The 19,816-nt window shown below is 45.5% G+C and overlaps 1 protein-coding gene across 2 annotated transcripts; it reads left to right on the top strand.

The window, feature by feature from the left end:
- Positions 1-831: 831 nt before the first annotated feature.
- Positions 832-18,328, top strand: Nudt4 (nudix hydrolase 4). 2 transcript variants are annotated; one of them, XM_021654761.2, is made up of 5 exons: positions 832-961; positions 12,554-12,664; positions 13,725-13,769; positions 15,360-15,444; positions 15,707-18,328. In XM_021654761.2, the coding sequence occupies exons 1-5, from the start codon at positions 866-868 to the stop codon at positions 15,907-15,909; spliced, it is 540 nt and encodes a 179-aa protein (XP_021510436.1). In that variant the 5' UTR covers positions 832-865; the 3' UTR covers positions 15,910-18,328. The 2 variants fall into 2 exon arrangements, with proteins under 2 accessions (XP_021510436.1, XP_021510435.1); XM_021654760.2 differs by having other exon boundaries at positions 15,357-15,444.
- Positions 18,329-19,816: the final 1,488 nt, after the last annotated feature.

Genomic DNA, 19,816 nt, shown 5'->3' with positions numbered 1-19,816 from the left:
AGAGAGAGAGAGAGAGAGAACTCAATGAACTTAACCTTCCTAGCATTCATTGGCCGCACTAGCCACGGAGCTTCCGCAAACCCTGCAAAGGCTCCGGGCACCCTGGCTCCAAGACACAGTGCTGGGGTCCGTCCCTAAAGGGAACGCCATCGGACCACTAAGATGGAGCGCGAGCAGCTCTGGGCTCGCTTCCCTTCCCCGCTCTTAAACGAAGCGCGTCCCCCTCCACGCTCGCTCGAGCACGCACCCGCCCACCGGCCGGGCAGATCCCGCGGAGCCCCAGACTTAGGCCGCGTGCCCCGCCCCGGGCCGTCACAAGCCGCTCCCCCAACTCCCCCGCCGCAGCGCCCCCTCCCCCCGCCACCCCCGCCCAACGGTCCTGGCGCGCAGGCGCGATGGCGCGCGGAGGCGAGCGCGCGCGCGCGAGCCCAGCTTAAATGCTGGCGGAGGGGGCGGCGCGCATCCTCGGCGTCGCTGCCCGGTCGGCGCCGCCGCCTCCAACTGTCTCCGCGTGGCGCGAGCCCGGAGCCGCGCTCTTCCCCCGGCTGCGGCGGCGGAGGCGGTGGCGGCGGCTGCTGCAGGCAGGGAGTGGCTGCGAGCGGCGGCGGCGGGCTCCATGGAGAGCGGCGGGCGCTCGAGCAGAGGCGGCGCTTCCACCGCTGCGCCCGGGCTGCAGTGACCCGCGTTCCGCCCCGCGTCGCGGCGGCCCCCCGGCCTCGCCGTCCGTGTCCGCGCCGCCGCCGCCGCCCGTCCCGCCGGCGCCCGAGCGCAGTGACTCCCTTCGGCCCGACTCCCCGGCGGGGTGGCGGCGGCCGGGTCCCCGCGGTGGCGGCCGGAGCAGCGGCAGCAGGAGCCCGGCTCCAGGATGAAGTTCAAGCCCAACCAGACGCGGACGTACGACCGCGAGGGCTTTAAGAAGCGGGCGGCCTGCCTGTGCTTCCGCAGCGAGCAGGAGGACGAGGTGAGCACGGGGACAAAGGCTGGCGACCGGGCTCCGTCCCGCACCCCCTGCACCGCCCGAGCTGCGGGTCGCGGCCAGCCCCCTCGCCCGGGGCTGGGAACCCTCCGCGGGGCTCGCCAGCCTGCCTTTTAAGCGGTCCATTAGGTCGCGAGCAGTTGGTATTATTGCAAAACGGCCTCCGCTTCTAAAGTTTTTCTGACGACCGAAAGATGGCCAGCGAGAGACGGGGAATGAAATCATAGAAAGGACAAGATAGGCCAGAAACGGGGCGAAGCTGTCCTTTTCGGCAGTGAGCTCTCGCTCCTCTGGTCTCTCGAGGCTGCTCTGCGGCGTGGCTTGACATCTGGGAAAGAGCGGTGTGCAATTTTTGCCTCCCCCGCCCCCCACCCCGTTGGGTTTGATAAGGGCCTCTGGAGTGTTCGCTGGGAGAAAGGTTTTTGTTCATTAGGTTGTATTTGCTCGATTTTAAGACGACTCTGTTTTTTAACTTGTTCTGGACAGTTAAGTCATTTGATAGCCAGGGGAAATCTTGTAGCGTTGCCACGCCTAAAATGAACTGATAGAGAAAAAGTTAACGTTCTGAGAGTTCTGCTTTCATGGCCATGTCCAGTGAAACCAAACGTAAAGCTGGAGATGGGAATTTAATGGCTTCCTTATTGCTAGTCCCTGAAGTTACGATAAGTATGACATATACACTCGGTGGCCTGGTGGTTAACATTAACAAAAACCGCGTTCTTGAAATTTGTGTTCTCTAAACCCTCTTCGCGGTTTTTTGTTTGTTTGTTTTTAAGAGACAAACACTTCAGGTTGATTTGAAACCTTCAAGTGTTAAACCTGAACTTTAACAATGAAGGAACTTCCAGAGAAAGATCTTTCAAGTGGATTTACTTAGGAGAGAAAGAAACATGAGGACTTTTTAAAGAGGCACAAAGGAAAAAAGGCCAACAAGCATTCAATGCAGTCTACCAAAGGGAGGGGGGTGTCTTTGAAGGAAGCGCCATGCTAGAGCAAAGCAAACTTAATATAAAAGCATATAATAACGAGTAGTGACCCAGGATCCCGTCTGACTTGTTCCCCACTCTGCAATCATTTTTAGTTGAGCGTTTACAGTGTGTTAGGTGCAGCCAGGGAGATGTTTGTTACATTTAATCCGTTTAGCGCTCGGAGGTAGTGCTGGTCAGGCCTGTTTTATAGGTGAGAAGACAGCTTTGGGCAGTTCTTTGCCCAAATGACAGAATTAGTAAGCAGTCAAGTCATCTTCCGGGATCCAGTTCCTACCCTAGGAGCTGGCCTCTTCTTGGTAAAGGGACCGGGTTCAGAAATCGGATGCTGCATGTTTTGTGAGGCTGAACTTCAAAGCCTTTTAAGTTACCTTTGAAATTGTGCCATAATATGAAGTTGGAAATTCAGGCCCCATTTTGTGTGTTGGCATCCCCGGGGGAAGCTATGGTGACAGGAGAAATCAAAATGAGTCTGGCAAGTGCTTCATAAATGACCTTAAGAGCAGGTACAGGGATTGGCTTGTGTGTGATTGGAAATTGTTTCTGCTGGATCCAGGGAAGTGGTGCGAAAAGATATAGCTCCATGGTAGAGAGCTTAGCTAGCACATGGAAGTCCTGGGTTCAGTCCTGCTCCTCCCCCCCTCCCCCCAATCTATCTCCAGGAAGTTGTCAAATAATTGCTACAACCTGTTTTCAAATAAGACTGTATTTTTAAACCAGGTGAGATGAGCACGGCTTGGGGAGTGTGTTAGAGATGCATTATGTAAATCTCTGGCTCTTACCCTGTAGGCTGGGTAGCAGTGAATCAGCTTGCTGGGAGATGTTCTCTGAGGGAAGACTCTGGAATTCTCGGAACACACAGCCAACTTTCAACATCTGCTTTAGCTCTTCAAAATTTTACTTCTGTGGCTGTGTACAGTTGAAGCTCTTTCTAATATGTGATTAGAAATATGTAATTATGGCATAAACTCTTAGGAAAACAGTAAGAGGTCCAGGAAAGCTACAGATGTGCCTCCCCTGTTGACACGCTATTACTAGCCTTCCAGGGGCAGGCTACAGAGCTGCCTGTCCTACCTCTCCAGCTAATGGGTGAGCAATGGATGCCTCTCTCCTGGGTTAAGAAATTATAGGTCCTGGTTAGGACACTTCAGTGTATCTCTTAAGGATGAGAGTAACTTCAAATCAAAAGGTAATTCCTGTTTGACTGTGAAAGACTGAGAGCTCCCATTGACTCACCTGACTGCTGGGGTTCCAGGCACAAGCCTTCTGCCCACCTAGAGCAGGTTCTTCTCACAGAATCACTGCTTTGTGGGGTAGGGTAGTTTTATGTGTTCCCACCTTCACCCTTTTCCTTCATCCTGTTTGTTTCTGTTTTCTGCCTTAAGAGGTAACATTGCATAGAAACAAGTTAGAGATCTTGTTCTGGTGTTTAGATACACCAGGAGTCCCAGCTTTTAGGAGGCTGAGTCTGGAAGATCGAGTTTAAAAGCTAGCCTGGGCTAATTAGTAAGATCCTGTCTGGGGGTGGGGCGGGAAGAGTCAGTAGTGGTACACTCCTTAAATACTAGCATGTGGGAGGCTGAGGGGGCTAACCTCTCTGTGAGTTCAAGGCCAGCCTGGTCTACATAGGAAATACTCTATGGGGTGTTCGAGACACCAAATTTAGGTTGCAGAGGTAACTAGTCCCAGGGTCACCAAGCAAGCAGGACTCTTTTGAGTTATGTTTCTAAGTCTTTGTTGTATCTGAGCAGCCTCTCTAGCTAGTTTTTTCTGTAGAGCACCATCACCTTCAGTGTGGCTTTGGGCTTCCAGACAAATCCACAGGTAAATGTCCAGAGAATATCTGGGACACTGCCTGTTTAGACAAAGGTGTTATGAGTTGGTAACCAGAAATAAATTCTGTTGAATGTGTTTGCATATGTCTTTGAACAGTGGATGTAAAGATGAGGTTTCAGCTGGTAAGGAACATTCTCTGGAGTGGAGGATTAGATGGCCCAAAGTGCTTTTCTGTGCTTTGGTGTGTATCATTTGGAATTGGATTTCAGTAAGTGGGAAAGGAGAGGGACCAAGCATCCCAATAGAGGATGATGTGGGGCTGTGGTCTGCAAGGGCAGCTTGGGGTGGCAAAGAAGGAGTAATTACAGCACAACTAAGAACCTTGGGTCGGGATATAGCTTGGTGGTAGCATGCTTGGCTGCCACACACAAAGCCTTGGGGGGGAAACAGCACCTCAGATACCAAGCTGAGTGCATGCTCGGCAGAAAGGAAGACTTAGTTTTAAACAACTGCATTCCAGTTTTACTTATTTGAGGGGTCTTTCACAGCAAAACGGGGACATGGACTGCTAAAGGGAGAATCAGAAGCCACTCGATCTGGGTTGAATCCAGGTGCAGATTCAAGAGAGGGGCATGAGCAGATCGGCCTGAGAGCAACACCAGTGCCCTCTGGATCTGTGGCTCTCATTGAATGTTTAAGCTCCCAGGCAGTCTGCAGCAGAGCCTGATATCTTGGGAAAATCCAAATCCAGCAAAATCAAACACTAAAAGCAAGGTGTGGTGAAAAAGAAGGCATCTTCAAACATAACTGAACCCAGTGTGATGAGTCCTAATCAGGAATTACTAGTGAAATAAAACCTGCCTTGGCATTCTTCACAGTAGGATCAGTTGTCATTTACCCCCTGGCAGTAGGTATTGGCTTATTTGACCGAGAGGTTTAAGTCATTGAAAAGATAAGTCATTCAGATGGAGACTACTTAGTCAACATTACTCAGAGATAGCTCATTTTTTTTTCCTGGAGGTAGCCTTTTATCTCCTCCTTCGCTGCTGAACAATTGAACTCCCAAGTCTGTGTGTGTGAGGCAAGCATTCTACTGCAGCACACCCAGCTCAAGGTACACTTTTAAAAACCATTGTGAGATATACATCTGTGACTGTGGCTCCCCCAGACCTTAAGGAGGCCTCTTGGGCCACTAACCTAGCCAGTTTCTTCCAGGGAGAGCACTTGTCTGGCATTTGCCTCTGCTTGCCTCAGGGTGATTTCCAGACCATTCTACAGCCTAGGGGCCTGATCTCCCTTTGGAGTCAGCCGAGGCCTACCTGGAAGATTGCCCGCCTGCCTGCTTTTCTATCACCTCTCTATGGATGCGTCTTCCAGCCAGATGAGGCCTTGTTTGTTTTCTGTTATTTGTTTTTTGGTTGGTTTTTGAGACAGGACCAAACAGGGTCTCTGTGTAGCCCTGGCTGTCCTAGAACTCACTCTGTAGACCAGGCTGTCCTAGAACTCACAGAGATCCCCTGCCTCTGCCTCCACAGTGCTGGGATTAAAGGCATGCGCTACCTCCGCCCGCCTGGATGAATTCTTTAGAGTTCAGCTTCGTTGCTCCAGTAATGCCATCTGTGTATCACCTAGCACATAGAGTGTTTTGTACACCTAGTAGATGCCTATTAGTTTGCTTTGGGGTATTAAATAATAATACTTTGTGATAGTTTTTTCTGGCGAGTCTTCAGTGTTGATGGAGGGAGCTTGAGGCAGATGTCCAGTTTCTGAAGGCAATATAATTAATTACAAGAAGTGTTTGCTGTTGTGAGGTAAATGGTTCACTCCCCAACCCACCTCCAAAAAAATAGTGTTGATTTGATTTTAGATTCTACATGTGCAGAGGATAGTCTTAGTCTAATTTGCCCACAGAGAAGATGAATTTCCACCCAGTGAAAACAATCCCTGTGCAAGCACTAGTACCCCCCAAATTATGGAAACATTGACAGCTGTTCATTATGCACAACTTGCTCATCAGTCTCCACCTTACACAGTATTTATTTATTTGCATATAAGGGTGGTAGGGGATGCTATGGAGGTCAGAGGACAGCTTGGGGGATTCCTCTTTCCTTCTACCATGTGAGTGAGTCCTGGTGGTTGAAGTCAGGCAGTCAGCAAACGATCTTCTCCAGCTCAGCCATCTTGCTGAACCCAAATCAGTTGTTTGGTTTTTTGCTTTTTGTTTTTTTCTGTTTTTGGTTTGTTTGTTTGTTGACAATAGCTCCCTCTAGCTGAGGCTGCTTCAGCTTTCTACAGGGCTGCAATTATACCCGTGAGCCACCAAGTCTGGCTTCAGTCTCAGTTTGTTTTAAAGGTGGGATAAAACTCAGTAGTCGATCTTTACCAAGCCATTAGAAGACCCAGCACTGAAAAAGGATTGATTTGAAAAGAAAGGTGAAAGGTTGGTTGCTTCTGAATAGTGTGTATTTGAAGGGTATACTTATGTCAAATCTTTTCCCTGGCTTCATTTTTATTGTTGTGCATGGATGCATGCTTTTGTCTCTGCATTAAGAAGGCTGAGGCCAAAGGTCATAAGTTAGGGGCCAGCTTGGTCTACACAGGGCTCCAGGCTAGTTTGGTCTACACCCTAAAACCTTATCTCAGAAAATGAATACACTTCACAAGGGGCTCCCTCGTGGAGCGCCTACTTCATCGAGTGAGGCTGCAGATTGGATCCCTACTGCTACCCTCCCCTACCTGGAAGTGGCATGGTGCTAGGGCACATTCAGGGTTTTGTAAAAGCTAGGCAGGAAGTATTCTTTCGGGATCATGTGGCCTTTGTTCATTTTTCATTTTTCAGATCTCATTAAATTGCTCAAGATGCTCTTGTACTAGCTCTGTAACAAGCAGATTTTGAGTTTGTGGTCTTCTGCCTTCCTCTAGAGTGGCTGGGATTGCAGCCTGGGGCCACCATTCCCCGCTTGGCTTGAACTCTTAGCTGGAAAAGGATGAGTGAAAACAGCACTCGACAGGCGTTACTCCAAAAAAAAAAAAAAAAAAAAGTTTTGTTTTTTGTTTCCAAGACAGGCTTTCTCTGTGTAGCCTTGGCTGTCCTGGACTTGCTTTGTAGGCCAGGCTGGCCTTGAACTCACAGTGATCTGCCTGCCTGTGCCTCCCAGAGTGCTGGCCCCACTGCACCCAGCTGAAATGAAACAATTTTTTTTTTTTTTATTTTTTTATTTTTTTTTGTGCATGTTTGTGCACCATGTCTATCCCTGTTGCCCAGGGAGGTCAGAAGAGGGCTTAGATCCTCCTTCTCCTTGAACTAGCGTTACAGAAAGTTGTGAGTCACCACGTAGACACTGGAAATTGAACCCGTGTCCTCTGGAAGAGCAGTCAGTGCTCTTAGCCGCTAAGCTATCTCTCCAGCCCCCTTACACCATAATTTCTGATTTTTTTTTAATGTATTGCTTTAATTTTCATTGTGATGAATAATGTGTAGGTGTACTTTTTATTTTTTATAATTATTTTATTTTTATTAATTACAGTTTATTCACTTTGTATCCCCCCTGTACCTCCCTCCTTTCCTCCCAATCCCACCATCCCTCTTCCCCACCTGTGTCCCTCTCCCAGTCCACTGATAAGGGAGGTCCGGAGGAGGGAGAAAACAGGGAACAGGACAGGAGCCTGCCACAGAGGGCCTCTGAAAAGCACTACCCTGCAGGGTATCAAGGCAGATGTTGAGACTTTGGGCAGAATGCAGGGAATCTTATGAAAGAAGGGGGAGATAGTAAGACCTGGAGAGGACAAGAGCTCCACAAGGACAGCGACAGATCTTAAAAGTCTGGGCACAGGGGTCTTTTCTGAAACTTGATACTCTAGCCAAGGACCATTCATGGAAATGGCCTGGAACCTCTGCACAGAGGTAGCCTATGGCAGTTCAGTGTCCAAGTGGCCTCCATAGTAATGGGGACAGGGACTGTCTCTGACATGGACTCAGTGGCCTACTCTTTGATCACCTCCTTCCGTGGGGGGAGCAGCCTTACCATCCACAGAAGAAGAAGACAATGCAGCCACTCCTGATGTTTAGTTTTTTTGACACAGGGTTTCATGCAATCAAAGCTGGCTGCACATTCTTGATCTTTCCTCCACCTCCTAAATGCTGGGATCACAAGTATGTGTCACCACACAGCACTCTTACTCTTCAGTCAGCCTTGCCCTTCCCCCTCAAAAATGTGGCTGTGCCCTCATTTCAACTTAATGGAGTACTGAAAATGAGTAGACAGGTACTTGATAAAACACTGATTTTCAGATCTCTGCCACGGTATTTATATCACATCTCTTAACCTAGTTAAGCTGGGAGTTTTGGTGCCATAGTTTTCTATCCCATAACTATTACATACTTATTTAAGTTGATCGTGTTTTGGAAAGGTATATTTTTGTTGTTTTGTTTTTTGTTTTTGAAACAGGGTTTCTCTGTGTAGCCTTGTCTGTCCTGGAACTTACAAAGATCCTCCTTGCCTCCACCTCCCCAGTGCTAGGGATTAAGGGTGTGCCCAGCTTTAAAGTAGCATCATGAAACTCAGGCCTTAGGGCTGATATGTTCTGGGTCCTAAGGCGTGGGCCACCACTGCCCCGAGGAAAGATACATTTGAAGTTAATGGTTTGATTAAGGTTAATCTTTTTTAGAATATCAAGAGACTCTTTGTAAGTTATTGGGTTAGCTTAAATCACTTTTCGAAAGGTTATGTAGGTGTGTTGTCTTATGGCTTTATCTGATCTACATTATTATTGTTATCTGTGTGTGTGTGTGTGTGTGGCTAGTGTCAGCCATAAAATACTAGCCCACTGTATGCTTTTCTTCTCTCACCTCCAAGAATGTGAATATTTTGAGGAAAAGACCTTCATTGGTTTATCCAGTGTGTTCAGTGTACGGGTGAGGAAAAGCTCAGCCACATCTTGCACAGTGCTTCCCCTTAGGAGAGGACTCTGCTGATTTTATTACTGCGTGACTGTGGATTATCCTCCACCCACTAAAGATAGAGCATTCTGAAGCAGGAGGGAGTGGGTTTAGCTTGAATGGTCTTTTTTTGTGGGGTAAGTGGCTAACTGCGTTCCACCGTTCACCTGGTCTGCAGAGGGTGTCCCAGAGTGCTGTGGCTCTTTGTAGTCTAGTCTGTGGCACTTGGAATAAGTACTTAAAATATGACTGGAGAGTTGAGGTGCTGAAGTTTTAATTTTGTTTCTTAAATAGCTGTGTGCTGCTAGTGGCAGCTGATACACATGCAGCTCTGGGTCTCCGTAAAGCACAAAGGTCAAAGTCACAGGGTTCAGGACAGGGTGGACAGGCAGATCAAGGACATATAGTTGGGAAATAAGCATTTAATGAAACTTACTGGGTTGCAAATCTGCCATCAGCATAGGTGAACACTGACAAATCTCTTCTCGAGATTGTTCGAGCTGGCACTGTGGAACACACACGTGTGATCCAGCTCTTGTGAGGCAGAAGCAGGAGAATCTGGAGCTCAGGGTCATCCTTAGCTACATAATGGGTTTGAGGCCAGGGGATGGGAAGAAGAAAAGGAGAGGGAATGAGAATGAATGAGAGTGCTGGGAATGTAAGACTCATCGACCTAGATTCCTGACACTGGGTTTCACTGGGTTTTTTGTTTGTTTGTTTTTGGTTTTGTTTTGTTTTGTTTTTTGGGGGGGGGCTCAAACATTCAATGGCCTTAACCCTTTTGCTAAATACTAGCTTACTTTGAATGGCTGGCCATCTGCGCTCACTGTCCTGACCTATTATAAAAGCTCAAGGAAGTCACTTAGCACAGAATTACGGAGTTAAAATTTTATCCAGCCAATATAGCAGGTCACCTCTGAGCAGAACAAGAGGCTAGCAACTGGGTCAGAGCCACAGGCTGTAGTTTACACTGCAGGCCATGGGGGTGTGCTCTCAGAACTGCAGTTCACTTGCTCACCTGGACACAGGACCAACACCTTTGATTACGTTAATAACGCCTCATAGCTGTTACTGAAGGGGGATTTGCAGCCTGGAATTTGAACATAAAGACTCTTTCCCCACTTCTGGGTTTAAAATTTGTTTTTCCAACCTTTTATAGTATTCTCATCAGTATACTATTGCATATCAGTTAATAGTCTGCTTTTAATGAGTTTTTACAGTTTATATATATATATATATATATTTTTTTTTTTTTTTTTTTTTTCCCTGTCATCCTGTTTCCATTCTCAGGATTATGAAGCCAGCAGTAGTTGGAAAGAAGCAGCTCTTGGTGAGCTGATTCAGCTCCCCAGGAGAGCAGGGAGCCACAGTGGCCAGCATGGCCTGTCAAGGCCACCTGTCTCCTCTCCGGTCCTAGAGATGAATGTTTTCCTTGCAGACAAGCTGTATACCGTGTTCTCCCTGCATGTACACCTGCACGCCAGAAGAGGGCACCAGATCTCATCATAGATGGTTGTGAGCCACCATGTGGTTGCCGGGAATTGAACTCAGGATGTCTGGAAGAGCAGCCAGTGCTCTTAACCTCTGAGCTATCTCTCTGGCCCCTATTTGCACACAATAAGCCTATGGTCAACTGAAGCTTTCCAGTTGGGGAAGGTTGAATCCCTAGCACCCACGTGAGAAGCTGGGCGTGGTAACACACAGCACTTGGAGTGTGTAGGACTGAGTAATTATAGATCAGATTGGCCTGAGGCAGTGTCTGTGAGAGAGTGCCTTGACTGAGTGAAGTGGGAGGGCATGCCCAGCCCCCTGTGGGTGGCACCATCCCTAGGCAAGTGGGTCTGGGTTATGTAAACTAGGTGAGCATAAGCCAGTGGGCAACACTGATTGCTCCATGATTTCTTCCTCAGTTTCTTTCCTGACTTCCTTGATTAACGGATTCTAACTTGGAAGTATAAGCCAAATAAACCCTTTAGTCCCCCAGGTTGCATCTGGTCAGTGTTTTATCACAGCAGCAGGAAGCTGACACCTAGCATGTTCAAGACCTTGGATTTGAGCCCAAGCACTGCTAAAACAAGCTCTAAGTGTGGTGTTCCCAGCTCATGGGAAGACCTGTGTAAATGTACTTGAAGACAGCATACTATTGAAGATGGTTAGGACATCTTACCTTCATAAACTTTTGGTGGTTTCAGCCTTTCTAAAGCAAATCAAGACTTGTCAGTTTTTTACCTGTGCAATGGCTAGTAATCAATGCTAGTAATCTAGAAACCTGGATCCTTGTTTGTGGCGAGAGTGTTGTTTGTTTGGGGTTTTAGTACTTGGAGCTTAATGCTGTTCTTGATCAGAAGTATAATTTTTTTTTTTTTCTGTGAAAGACCAGGTAAATATTTTAGGCTTTGCAGCCCATATGGTCTCTTTTCTTAGTAACACAAGCAGCACAAAGCAGCCACACAATATGCAAAAATGAGTAAGAGTGACTAGCTATTAGAAGCTATTAGAATTTTATCTATGAGCACTAAAATCTGAATATTATATCATTTTTAAAATAAATATGTAAGCCACCTGACGCATAGAGGGTGCTAGAGAGGATGGCTCAGACAGAGCCATCCTTTTCCAAGGGTCCTGAGTTCAATTACCAGCAACCACATGGGGCTCACAACCATCCATAAGGAGATCTGGTGCCCTCTTCTGGCTTGCAGGCGTACATGCAGGGAGAACACTATACATAATAAGTAAATGTTATTTAAAAGAAAAAAAAAAGGCTAAGGGAGGCCAGGCATGGTGGTGCATACCTTTGATCCCAGCACTCAGGAAGGCAGAGGCAGGTGAATCTTTGAGTTCAAGGCTGGCCTGATCTACAAAGCGAATCCAGGATAGCCAAGGCTACAGAGAAAAACCCTGTCTCAAAAAAACCACCACCAAAAATAACAAAAAAAAAAAAGTCAGCCTCTACAAGTTCTGGTAAAGCATAGGCTATACAGCAAGCCCTTATTTCAAAAAACAAACCACTTTTTTTTTCCTTTTGACTTGGACTATTGAAAACCAGTGGACTAAGGTTTGCCAGCCTTGTTCTAGTCCATAGTTAACAGCTGTTTATCAGGCTGGTTTAATCAGATGGTCTTGGAATATGCAGGTGCCTCTTTCCACCCAACTGCCAGAGCATTGCTGCCTTTGAGGATTTTTTTTTTTTTCCTTGAGACAGGGTTTCTCTGTGTAGCCCTGGCTGTCCTGGACTCCAGACTCCTTTGTAGACCAGGCTGTTCTCCCCTGCCTCTGCTTCCCCAGGTGCTGGGATTACAGGCGGCACCACTTTCAAAAGCTCTTACATGTTATGGGTGAACAGGGTGGCCAGTCCACGGCCATGTGTCCTTGATTGGAAGAGTAAAGGTTCTATGGCTCAAGAGTAACAGACGTGTGGGGCTGGGGAAGTGGCCCAGTGGGTAAGTACTTGCCCTGCAATCATGAAGACCTGAGTTTGGGCCCCAGCCCCCACGTGAAAAGCTGAGTGCACTGGCACACACCTTTGACTCTAAGCTGGAGGTGGGAGAATAGAAAGAAAGGCTGGTTGGCTGTCCCATGTAGCCAAAAGTTGACCTTCAGGTTCCTCGAGAGCTGTGGGTAGTAATGGGGGTGACACTCAGTCTAGCTCCACAGCCATGCCACAGGGCTCAGTGAATCCAACTGAGTTCATAAATGCAGGGAGGCTTCCTGGTGTGACTGCCCCGTGCAGCTCCTCCCGGAGGCTGTGAGCTGGTGTGTTCCCTTAGTGATACTAGTGAAGCTTGAGAGTTTAGTCAGATCACAGCCTTGAAGATGTTTGTGTCCTGTCTTAGTGCTTCTCCTTCCTTAAATCCATGGTCATCGTGGGTCTTGCAGGTGCTGTTGGTGAGTAGCAGTCGGTACCCAGACCAGTGGATTGTCCCAGGAGGAGGGATGGAGCCCGAGGAGGAGCCAGGTGGCGCTGCTGTGAGGGAAGTGTATGAAGAGGTGAGATTTTGGTCTCCTTTTACACACTGCTGAGGGATTTTATAAGAAGGCCTTCTTTGACAGGAGGGTCTAGCTTTTTGCCAGGAGATCCTGAGGAAAGGCAAGAAGGCAGGGTCATACAAGTGTTTTGTCGTCTGCTGCGGTGTTCATAAGTACATTGATATAGTTAACATTTTGCTAAACAGGCATTTGTTTTGTTTTTGTACATGGTAAACAGCTAAAATGAATGTGATCCTAGAATTGTAACAATTTTCAAACTAAGTCTCTGGGCTAGGTGGCGCAAGCTGGTAATCCCAGCACTCAGGGAGCTAGAGGCAGGCAGATCTCTGTGAGTTTGAGGCCTGCCTGGTCTATAAAGTGAGTCCAGGATAGCCAAGGCTACACTGAGAAACCATGTCTCAAAAAAAAAAAAGAAAGAAAAGAAAAAAATCAGTAAAATGTCACACCCTCATGCACAAAATCACAAGTGGCCTGCTTGTCCCTTCCCTTTAGGATAGGCCTTGCTTCTCGCAGGCAAGACCATGTGAGGTGTAGTGGGAGTCTGCCTGTACTGTCCTGTGGGCTCTGGGTTACTCTAGGTTTCAGGTCTTCCCTGATGGGCTTACTGAGGAAGTGTTCCCCAGCTCACAAACAGCAAGCACTGCTGTTGCTGTTGGTTGCTGTAGCAATAGGGGTGAGGGATTAGGGCCCTTTGGTAAAAGGTTGCTAGAGCATCATAGCTCGTGAGCCCCAGAAAAGGAGAAAGGCGGGTTTTTAAGAAGGGGAGAGTCTATTAATTCAGACAGAAAAGTCTGTTTTCATTCAACTTGTTAAGTCTAATTTTTATCACCCCTTGTCATTTCTTATTAAATAAATGAAAATCTTTCTAATCAGTCCAGACAATCAGAATTTGTGTGCGAAATCAGTTGTGCTACAGCAGATCATAGGTGGTCAATCTTAGTACAGCCAAGAAACTTTACAGTTAGGAAATAGCTTGCTAGGGAAAGCCTGAACAAAATCGAACATAGCTTATAAATGTAATTATTATGAAAGATTAAGTATTTTACCTTTTTTTTAATAGGCTGGAGTCAAAGGAAAATTAGGCAGACTCCTGGGAATATTTGAGGTGAGTTACAAAGTAGCCCTCACTTTACTGATCTAGAATTCATGATCTTCCCTAACTGCAGACTGAACCTGGTTCCTGTATGCAGGTGAGTGGTGAGGATTAGGGGAGCTGACCTCAAGCTCGTACACACTGTCCTTTACAACCGTGTCTGACCACAGTGAGGCTAACACACACAGACCACCCTCTGGATTCAGTGTGCACCAAGGCACAGGCAGCATCTTGCACAGCCCCTAAGGTCGGAGTCAATTGTGGGTTCTGTGGTTCAGCATGTGACCCCGGACAGCAGTATATGGAATAAGATGAAGGACTAGAGAACAAGGAGTAGCTGCTGAAATAAGGACCTCTCTGCAAGCTGTTGATCACGGATGGCAGGTTTGGATTCCCTCTCGGTGAGCGGGTGTGAAAGTAATGGCAAAAAGAGACAGGGTTCTGAGTTCTGCGCCCTCAAACATAGATTTGTGTGTGCCAGAAACACAGAGACTTAATTTAAGAGTTTGCTCAGTCTTTCTGATAGAACCATATAGAGTTTGAAGCCTTTAGGAATTAAAATATGTGATGGCTCACCAGGTCTTCTAGCTCAGTGGTTCTGAAGACTGCTTGTTCTTCCAGAGGACCGGGTTCAATTTTCAGCACCTGCATGGCAGTTCATAACTGTAATCCAGTCCCCGAGGATCTGACACCCTCACACAGACACATGCACACACAATAGAAAAATTAAAAAATACAGATCTCAAGCTAGTACTCAAAATTGCTATCTGTAGCGCTGGTTTTACAGTTACATAGTGCCACCTTCTGCTTAAACTAAGCAATACAAGTTTTTGAAGAAAAGCCCTTAACTAAAACTTCTGCATTAAGGAGGCATATTAACAGAAAATGTCAATGGCATATTATTTTTCCTTTAGGAAGTTTCACAGCACATTAGAACTGTTTCACTTCACATCAGTGATTTTAGTACTTGTGAACGTAGACTAGTAAATGCATTGACTTTACAGGCATAAAAATAGAAAGGTGAGGGTTTATGGTTCTATTTACAGTCCATTCAGATCTTAAGGTTTTCTTTATTAAGATAAGGTTGGGTATACATAAATGAAAATGTCAAGTTTCGTATTTTAGCGGCTTTCCCGTTGGTGCTACTCTGCTCCAGTTTCTGAGATGGCTTCGTCCTGTAATGCAGGTGTGGACCACACCATACCTGGGCTAGTTCCTGGCTTTTGTCTTGAAACAGGATTAACTCTGTGACCTCAACTGGCAGGTAGTCAGTCGTAGACTGCCTTGAAACTGTATCCTTCCTGTTTTAGCCCTCCCAAGTTCTGTTTTTTCAATTAAACAACAATTGGGCATGTATGCACGAATGTGCTTGTATGTGCACATGAGAAGTTAGAGGACAACTCTTGGATGTAGGTTCCCACGATCCAATTCAGTGCTTCATGTGCTGAGCCATCTTTCCAACCCCAGTTTCTAAATGTTTGTCTTATCTACACATACTTCTCCCTGGACTGCTTGACTATGCACTGTCATAGACTGGACCAGCTATGCTGGTCACTGTGCCAGAGCTGTGAATTAAAATGCTTTTCCTTTCTATTGAAGCAGAATCAAGACCGGAAGCACAGAACGTATGTTTATGTTCTGACAGTCACTGAAATATTGGAAGACTGGGAAGATTCTGTTAATATAGGTGAGCCTCATAGATTAGTCACTACCAACCTTTTTCCATGTTCCTCCTGATTTTCTGATCTCTCTTTTGAGAGGGGAAGGTGAACATGTATCTCTACATTGGAATTACCTTACAATGTTTCCCTACTACATTAAGACATTTAGTAGATAGAAAGTCATTGTTTTTTTGTTTTGTTTTGGGGGCGGTGGGGGAACATTGTATGATAATAGGGTGTGTCTCTGAAAGCTGACCCTACAGTAACTGCTGTTGTACTGTTCTCTAGGAAGGAAGAGAGAGTGGTTCAAAGTAGAAGATGCAATCAAAGTTCTTCAGTGTCATAAGCCTGTCCATGCAGAGTACCTGGAAAAACTAAAGCTGGGTTGTTCTCCAACCAATGGAAATTCCACGGTCCCATCCCTCCCAGATAACAATGCCTTGTTTGTGACTGCTGCGCAGCCCTCTGGGGTGCCATCCAGTATAAGATAGAGAGTTGGGGACCCCTCCCCCACCTTGTCAAATGTCACAGAGAGGGGCTTTTTTACTTTTGTTGTAACACACCTGACTGCTACCGGCAAACTCAGTTTGCCATGCAGGGATTTCAAATAATTTGCATGTATTTCAGATGCTTTCAAGTCTTTTAAAATAAACAACAAAATAGCAAAAATATTTTAAGATGCCAAAGCCATGTGGATTTTTTTTTAAAGCCTTAATTGTAACCCTACCCCATTACTTTGGTTTTCATTTTTTGTAACCCCCCCCCTTTTTTTTCCACTTTTGTCCACTTGATGTCATTCTATGGTTTGACAGATCAAACTGGTTGCAGGGTATATTTTCACCCTAGTATTTTTTTTCTTACAGTATCAAATAGTCACCAATAGTGTTGGGAATTAATGAAGATATTCTTGGTATTTAAAGAAATATATCCACCCCAAAACTTGTTTAAGAGGTATTCTCCATTTATAAACTGCATATTTAGGTTTTTATATGGTCCAGTAGCCTTTGGCAAAGTACTTTAGTTCAGTACTTCCAAGGATTTGTCTAAATGTTCATAGCCAGTCAGCCTACGAGGACTATTTCCCCTCTAACTCAATATGGATATAGAGAGCTCAGCATTTTTAGGGAAATACTGACAGCAACTTGCATGTTGTTCAGCACATATCATCCTGAAGACTATGTTTATAGAAATTTACTTAGCATGCGTGGTTGCTAGTTCCCTTTATAATCCTTTTAACATAGAATATATTAGGGCTACATTTCCCTCAATGGAGATTGCTCTTAAACTGCATTTTCGGTTTCTGATTTAGTGACAGTATTTACGACAGGATTAGAATCTACCCTTCCATGCCAGTGTCTGATGACTCCATCATACTAAACGATTCCTGTTCAGCTGTTCTAGGTCTAAGACGGCACATTTGAACATCTCCTGTTGTCTTAAGTGGCTTACCATTTAAGTTAATTGTGGGGGAACTTGACGTATGAGCCAAGAATGATTGTACCTTGTCTTTGTGCTCACTTAATATTGGCCATCCCATAAAAAAGTACCTGGTCTGAAATCCTGTACCTCCTCCATGAGGTCAGAAGTGAAGGGGGAGGGGAAGAGGAAAAGATCTTTCTTTATGTAGCCATTGTTAGCCTTTTGTAAATACTAAAACTGGCAAGCATAAAACAGGAAAGTATAGTTAGGACGTTTGTTCTGTAACTTGTTAACCTTTAAAATGAAATTGCTGCTGAAAACGGTCCTTATGTGCAAGGAAAACTGGTGCCGTTTAGAAAATGAGATCTTGTGCCACAGATTGCAGCAAAACTAAATAGAAACATTAGTTTATAAATTAATGCTGTCGAAGTAATAAGTAGAAAAACTCAACCAGTAGTATTCATTCTAAATTATGTAGTGTAATCAAACATGATCATCCAGACCTTTTATATTTTTCTTTGTACAAAGGTCATGTATTCTGGGTGTTTTGGGTTTTTGTTTTTTTTTCCTTTTTAAAAAAAAATTTTTAAATCCACAGATTGACATTTTCTATCAGTCGCCAATACTTTTTTTTCCTCACAAATCTGCAATTTCTCTATGTACTAAACACAACAGAGAAACTGGACTGTTCTGTATAGAATACTGCTTCCGGCTAATAAACCATCACAAGTGCTCCGGGGTTTATATGTACATGATATTCTCAGAGGTAATAATGCATGAGCTTATTTTATAAACTCTTGGACTGTGTATTGCCATGTAAAATATGTACAGTATTAATGTCAACCATCTCTTTAAAAGTTAGCTTATAAATATTGTTGTATAATTTCTTTGGTCAGAATATTTAGACTACGTCATGTCACCTGGGTCAGGATTTTCTTCAGTGCCATTTAGCAAACCAACTGTCTTTAGTCTAGCAAAGAATTTACAGAATGCAACCAAATGCAGCTTCACTCTTAAATCACACTGAAGGGTTCTTCACTATGACTCTTGAACCCAGACTTGCAAGGTCATAGAGGAAAAGACCTAAGGCGATTCAGTTCTCTTACGAATTGAATCTAAGGATGTCTACTATCTCAGCCCTCTGCAGCCTGCAGCGCTGAGACTGCTGTTGTGTGCTTATTTGTGGAGTAGCTGAACTGGGCAGCTAAATTCTTCAGTTCCATGTTCCTCCTAAGTTGGGGGGTGGAGGGGAGGACTTACAGAAAAGTAGGAACTGCCCTGTGTGGTGTTCTGTAGAGAAATGGCATTTCCCCACCACACACATGCCATCCGTTTTTTTTGTTAATCACGTTATATGGAGCAGAAAAGGTGGAGAGAAATGGTTACTGTGTACAAGAATTGCTTTGCATGGTTTCATTTGAGATGGTCGCATTCGAACTGTTGTAAGAATCTTGACTTTCTTTTTTACATTGCGAATAAAATGGAAATGTACTTTGTGTGGGTTTACTTTTAGCCTAAGTAGAGCCTGCTTTCCAAGTTAATCAGCTTTCTAAAATTTAGGGTAACATGTTGGGGGGGGCTGGCTAGAGAGATGGCTGGTCTTAAGAGCACTTGCTACTCTAAATGAATGATCTGAGTTTGATTTCCAGCCCCCACAATAGACTCACAACATCCTGTAACTCCAGCTCCAGGGGATTGAACAGTCTTCTGGCCTCTGTAAACAACTACACACATGCCTTTGCTGTATGGAATCTGTTGTTCCCTCAGCAGGGTTCATATGCCATCCATAAGGACCTGCCTGGCATTCTAGAGTAAAACCTTCAGTGCTCAATTGTTCAGACCTCGTGCACAAAGCCCTTGTGCACTTTGACTAACTGGGATTGGTGAGCTAAAAGAAGCTATCTACCATAAAGTGTCAGATTTCATAATAAAACTAGGAAAATCCTTCCTATACATTCCTTACTATAACTTCCATTTTATAACCACATGGTGAAGAATTAGGGCTTTAGAGTACTGGGTAGGTAGCACAGGCCTTTCTTTAATCCCACTTCTAGGAGGCTTGGAGAGGGGAGGGAACAGAGGCATGCTAATCTCCTGAGTTCAAGGCCAGCCTTGAACATAAATGGGCCTTGTCTCAAGAAAGTTTGATTTCCAGCATCCACGGTAAGTAGTAAATGCCTATAAATCCAGCTCCAGGAGGAGCTGATGGAGTGTGGTCTCTGGTTAGGCACCTGCACTTCATGCACATGCTCACACATAATTAAAGACTGGGGAATACTCCACTCAGTAATGTGTTCTTGAGCAAGCATGGGACCTGAGCTCTGTCCCTAGAATGCATGTGAAAAGCCAGGATGTGATGGTAATCCCAGCACAGGAGTCGTTGGGTTGACGGACCAGCAAGCCAGCCTATTCAGGAAGCTCTAGACTAGTGACAGCCTGTCTCCAAAAATGAGGAAAAATCAACTGCAAAGGTACAAAACTCAAGGCTCTCTGGAGTCACCAAACACATGAACTTGCAAAGTTCCCTACGGGTCTCATCCTTAATTTCTGAGCCAGGGTAGGAGGGATGGCTCAGCAGTTAAGGGCACTGACCGCTATTCCAGAAGACCTGGGTTCAAATCCCAGTACCCACATGGCAGCTCACAACTGTAAATCCAAGATCTGGTAACTCTCACATAGATATACATGCAGGCAAAACACCAATGACATAAAATAAAGGTAAATTTTTTTCTGAGCCAAAAGCCAGACATAGTGGCATAACACCTTTAATCCTAGCAGAGGCCAGCCTGGTCTTCAGAGCAGAGAGGCCAGCCTGGTCTTCAGAGCAGAGCTTCAGGCTCGAACTACACACAGAAGCCATCTCAACAAAAAAGAAATTGCAGTCATACTGGATGGAGTTCCCAACTGCTTCACTAAGCAAGTGTGGAGCTTTGCTGGATTAGGCTGAAATCTGACATCTCCAGATAGTATTTGTTTACT

Source organism: Meriones unguiculatus, chromosome 2, assembly GCF_030254825.1.
Source record: "Meriones unguiculatus strain TT.TT164.6M chromosome 2, Bangor_MerUng_6.1, whole genome shotgun sequence".
Lineage (NCBI taxonomy): Eukaryota > Metazoa > Chordata > Mammalia > Rodentia > Muridae > Meriones > Meriones unguiculatus.
The sequence above is the reverse complement of the archived record's forward strand: the minus strand, read 5'-3'. Positions and strand labels throughout refer to the sequence as shown.

Excerpts from the sequence above, each read along its gene's own strand:
- Nudt4 (XM_021654760.2), top strand. The coding sequence starts at position 866 with ATGAAGTTCAAGCCCAACCAGACGCGGACGTACGACCGCGAGGGCTTT. Across the intron at positions 13,770-15,356 it reads GACTCCTGGGAATATTTGAG|CAGAATCAAGACCGGAAGCA; the intron begins GTGAGTTACAAA and ends TTTCTATTGAAG. Across the intron at positions 15,445-15,706 it reads GGAAGATTCTGTTAATATAG|GAAGGAAGAGAGAGTGGTTC; the intron begins GTGAGCCTCATA and ends ACTGTTCTCTAG.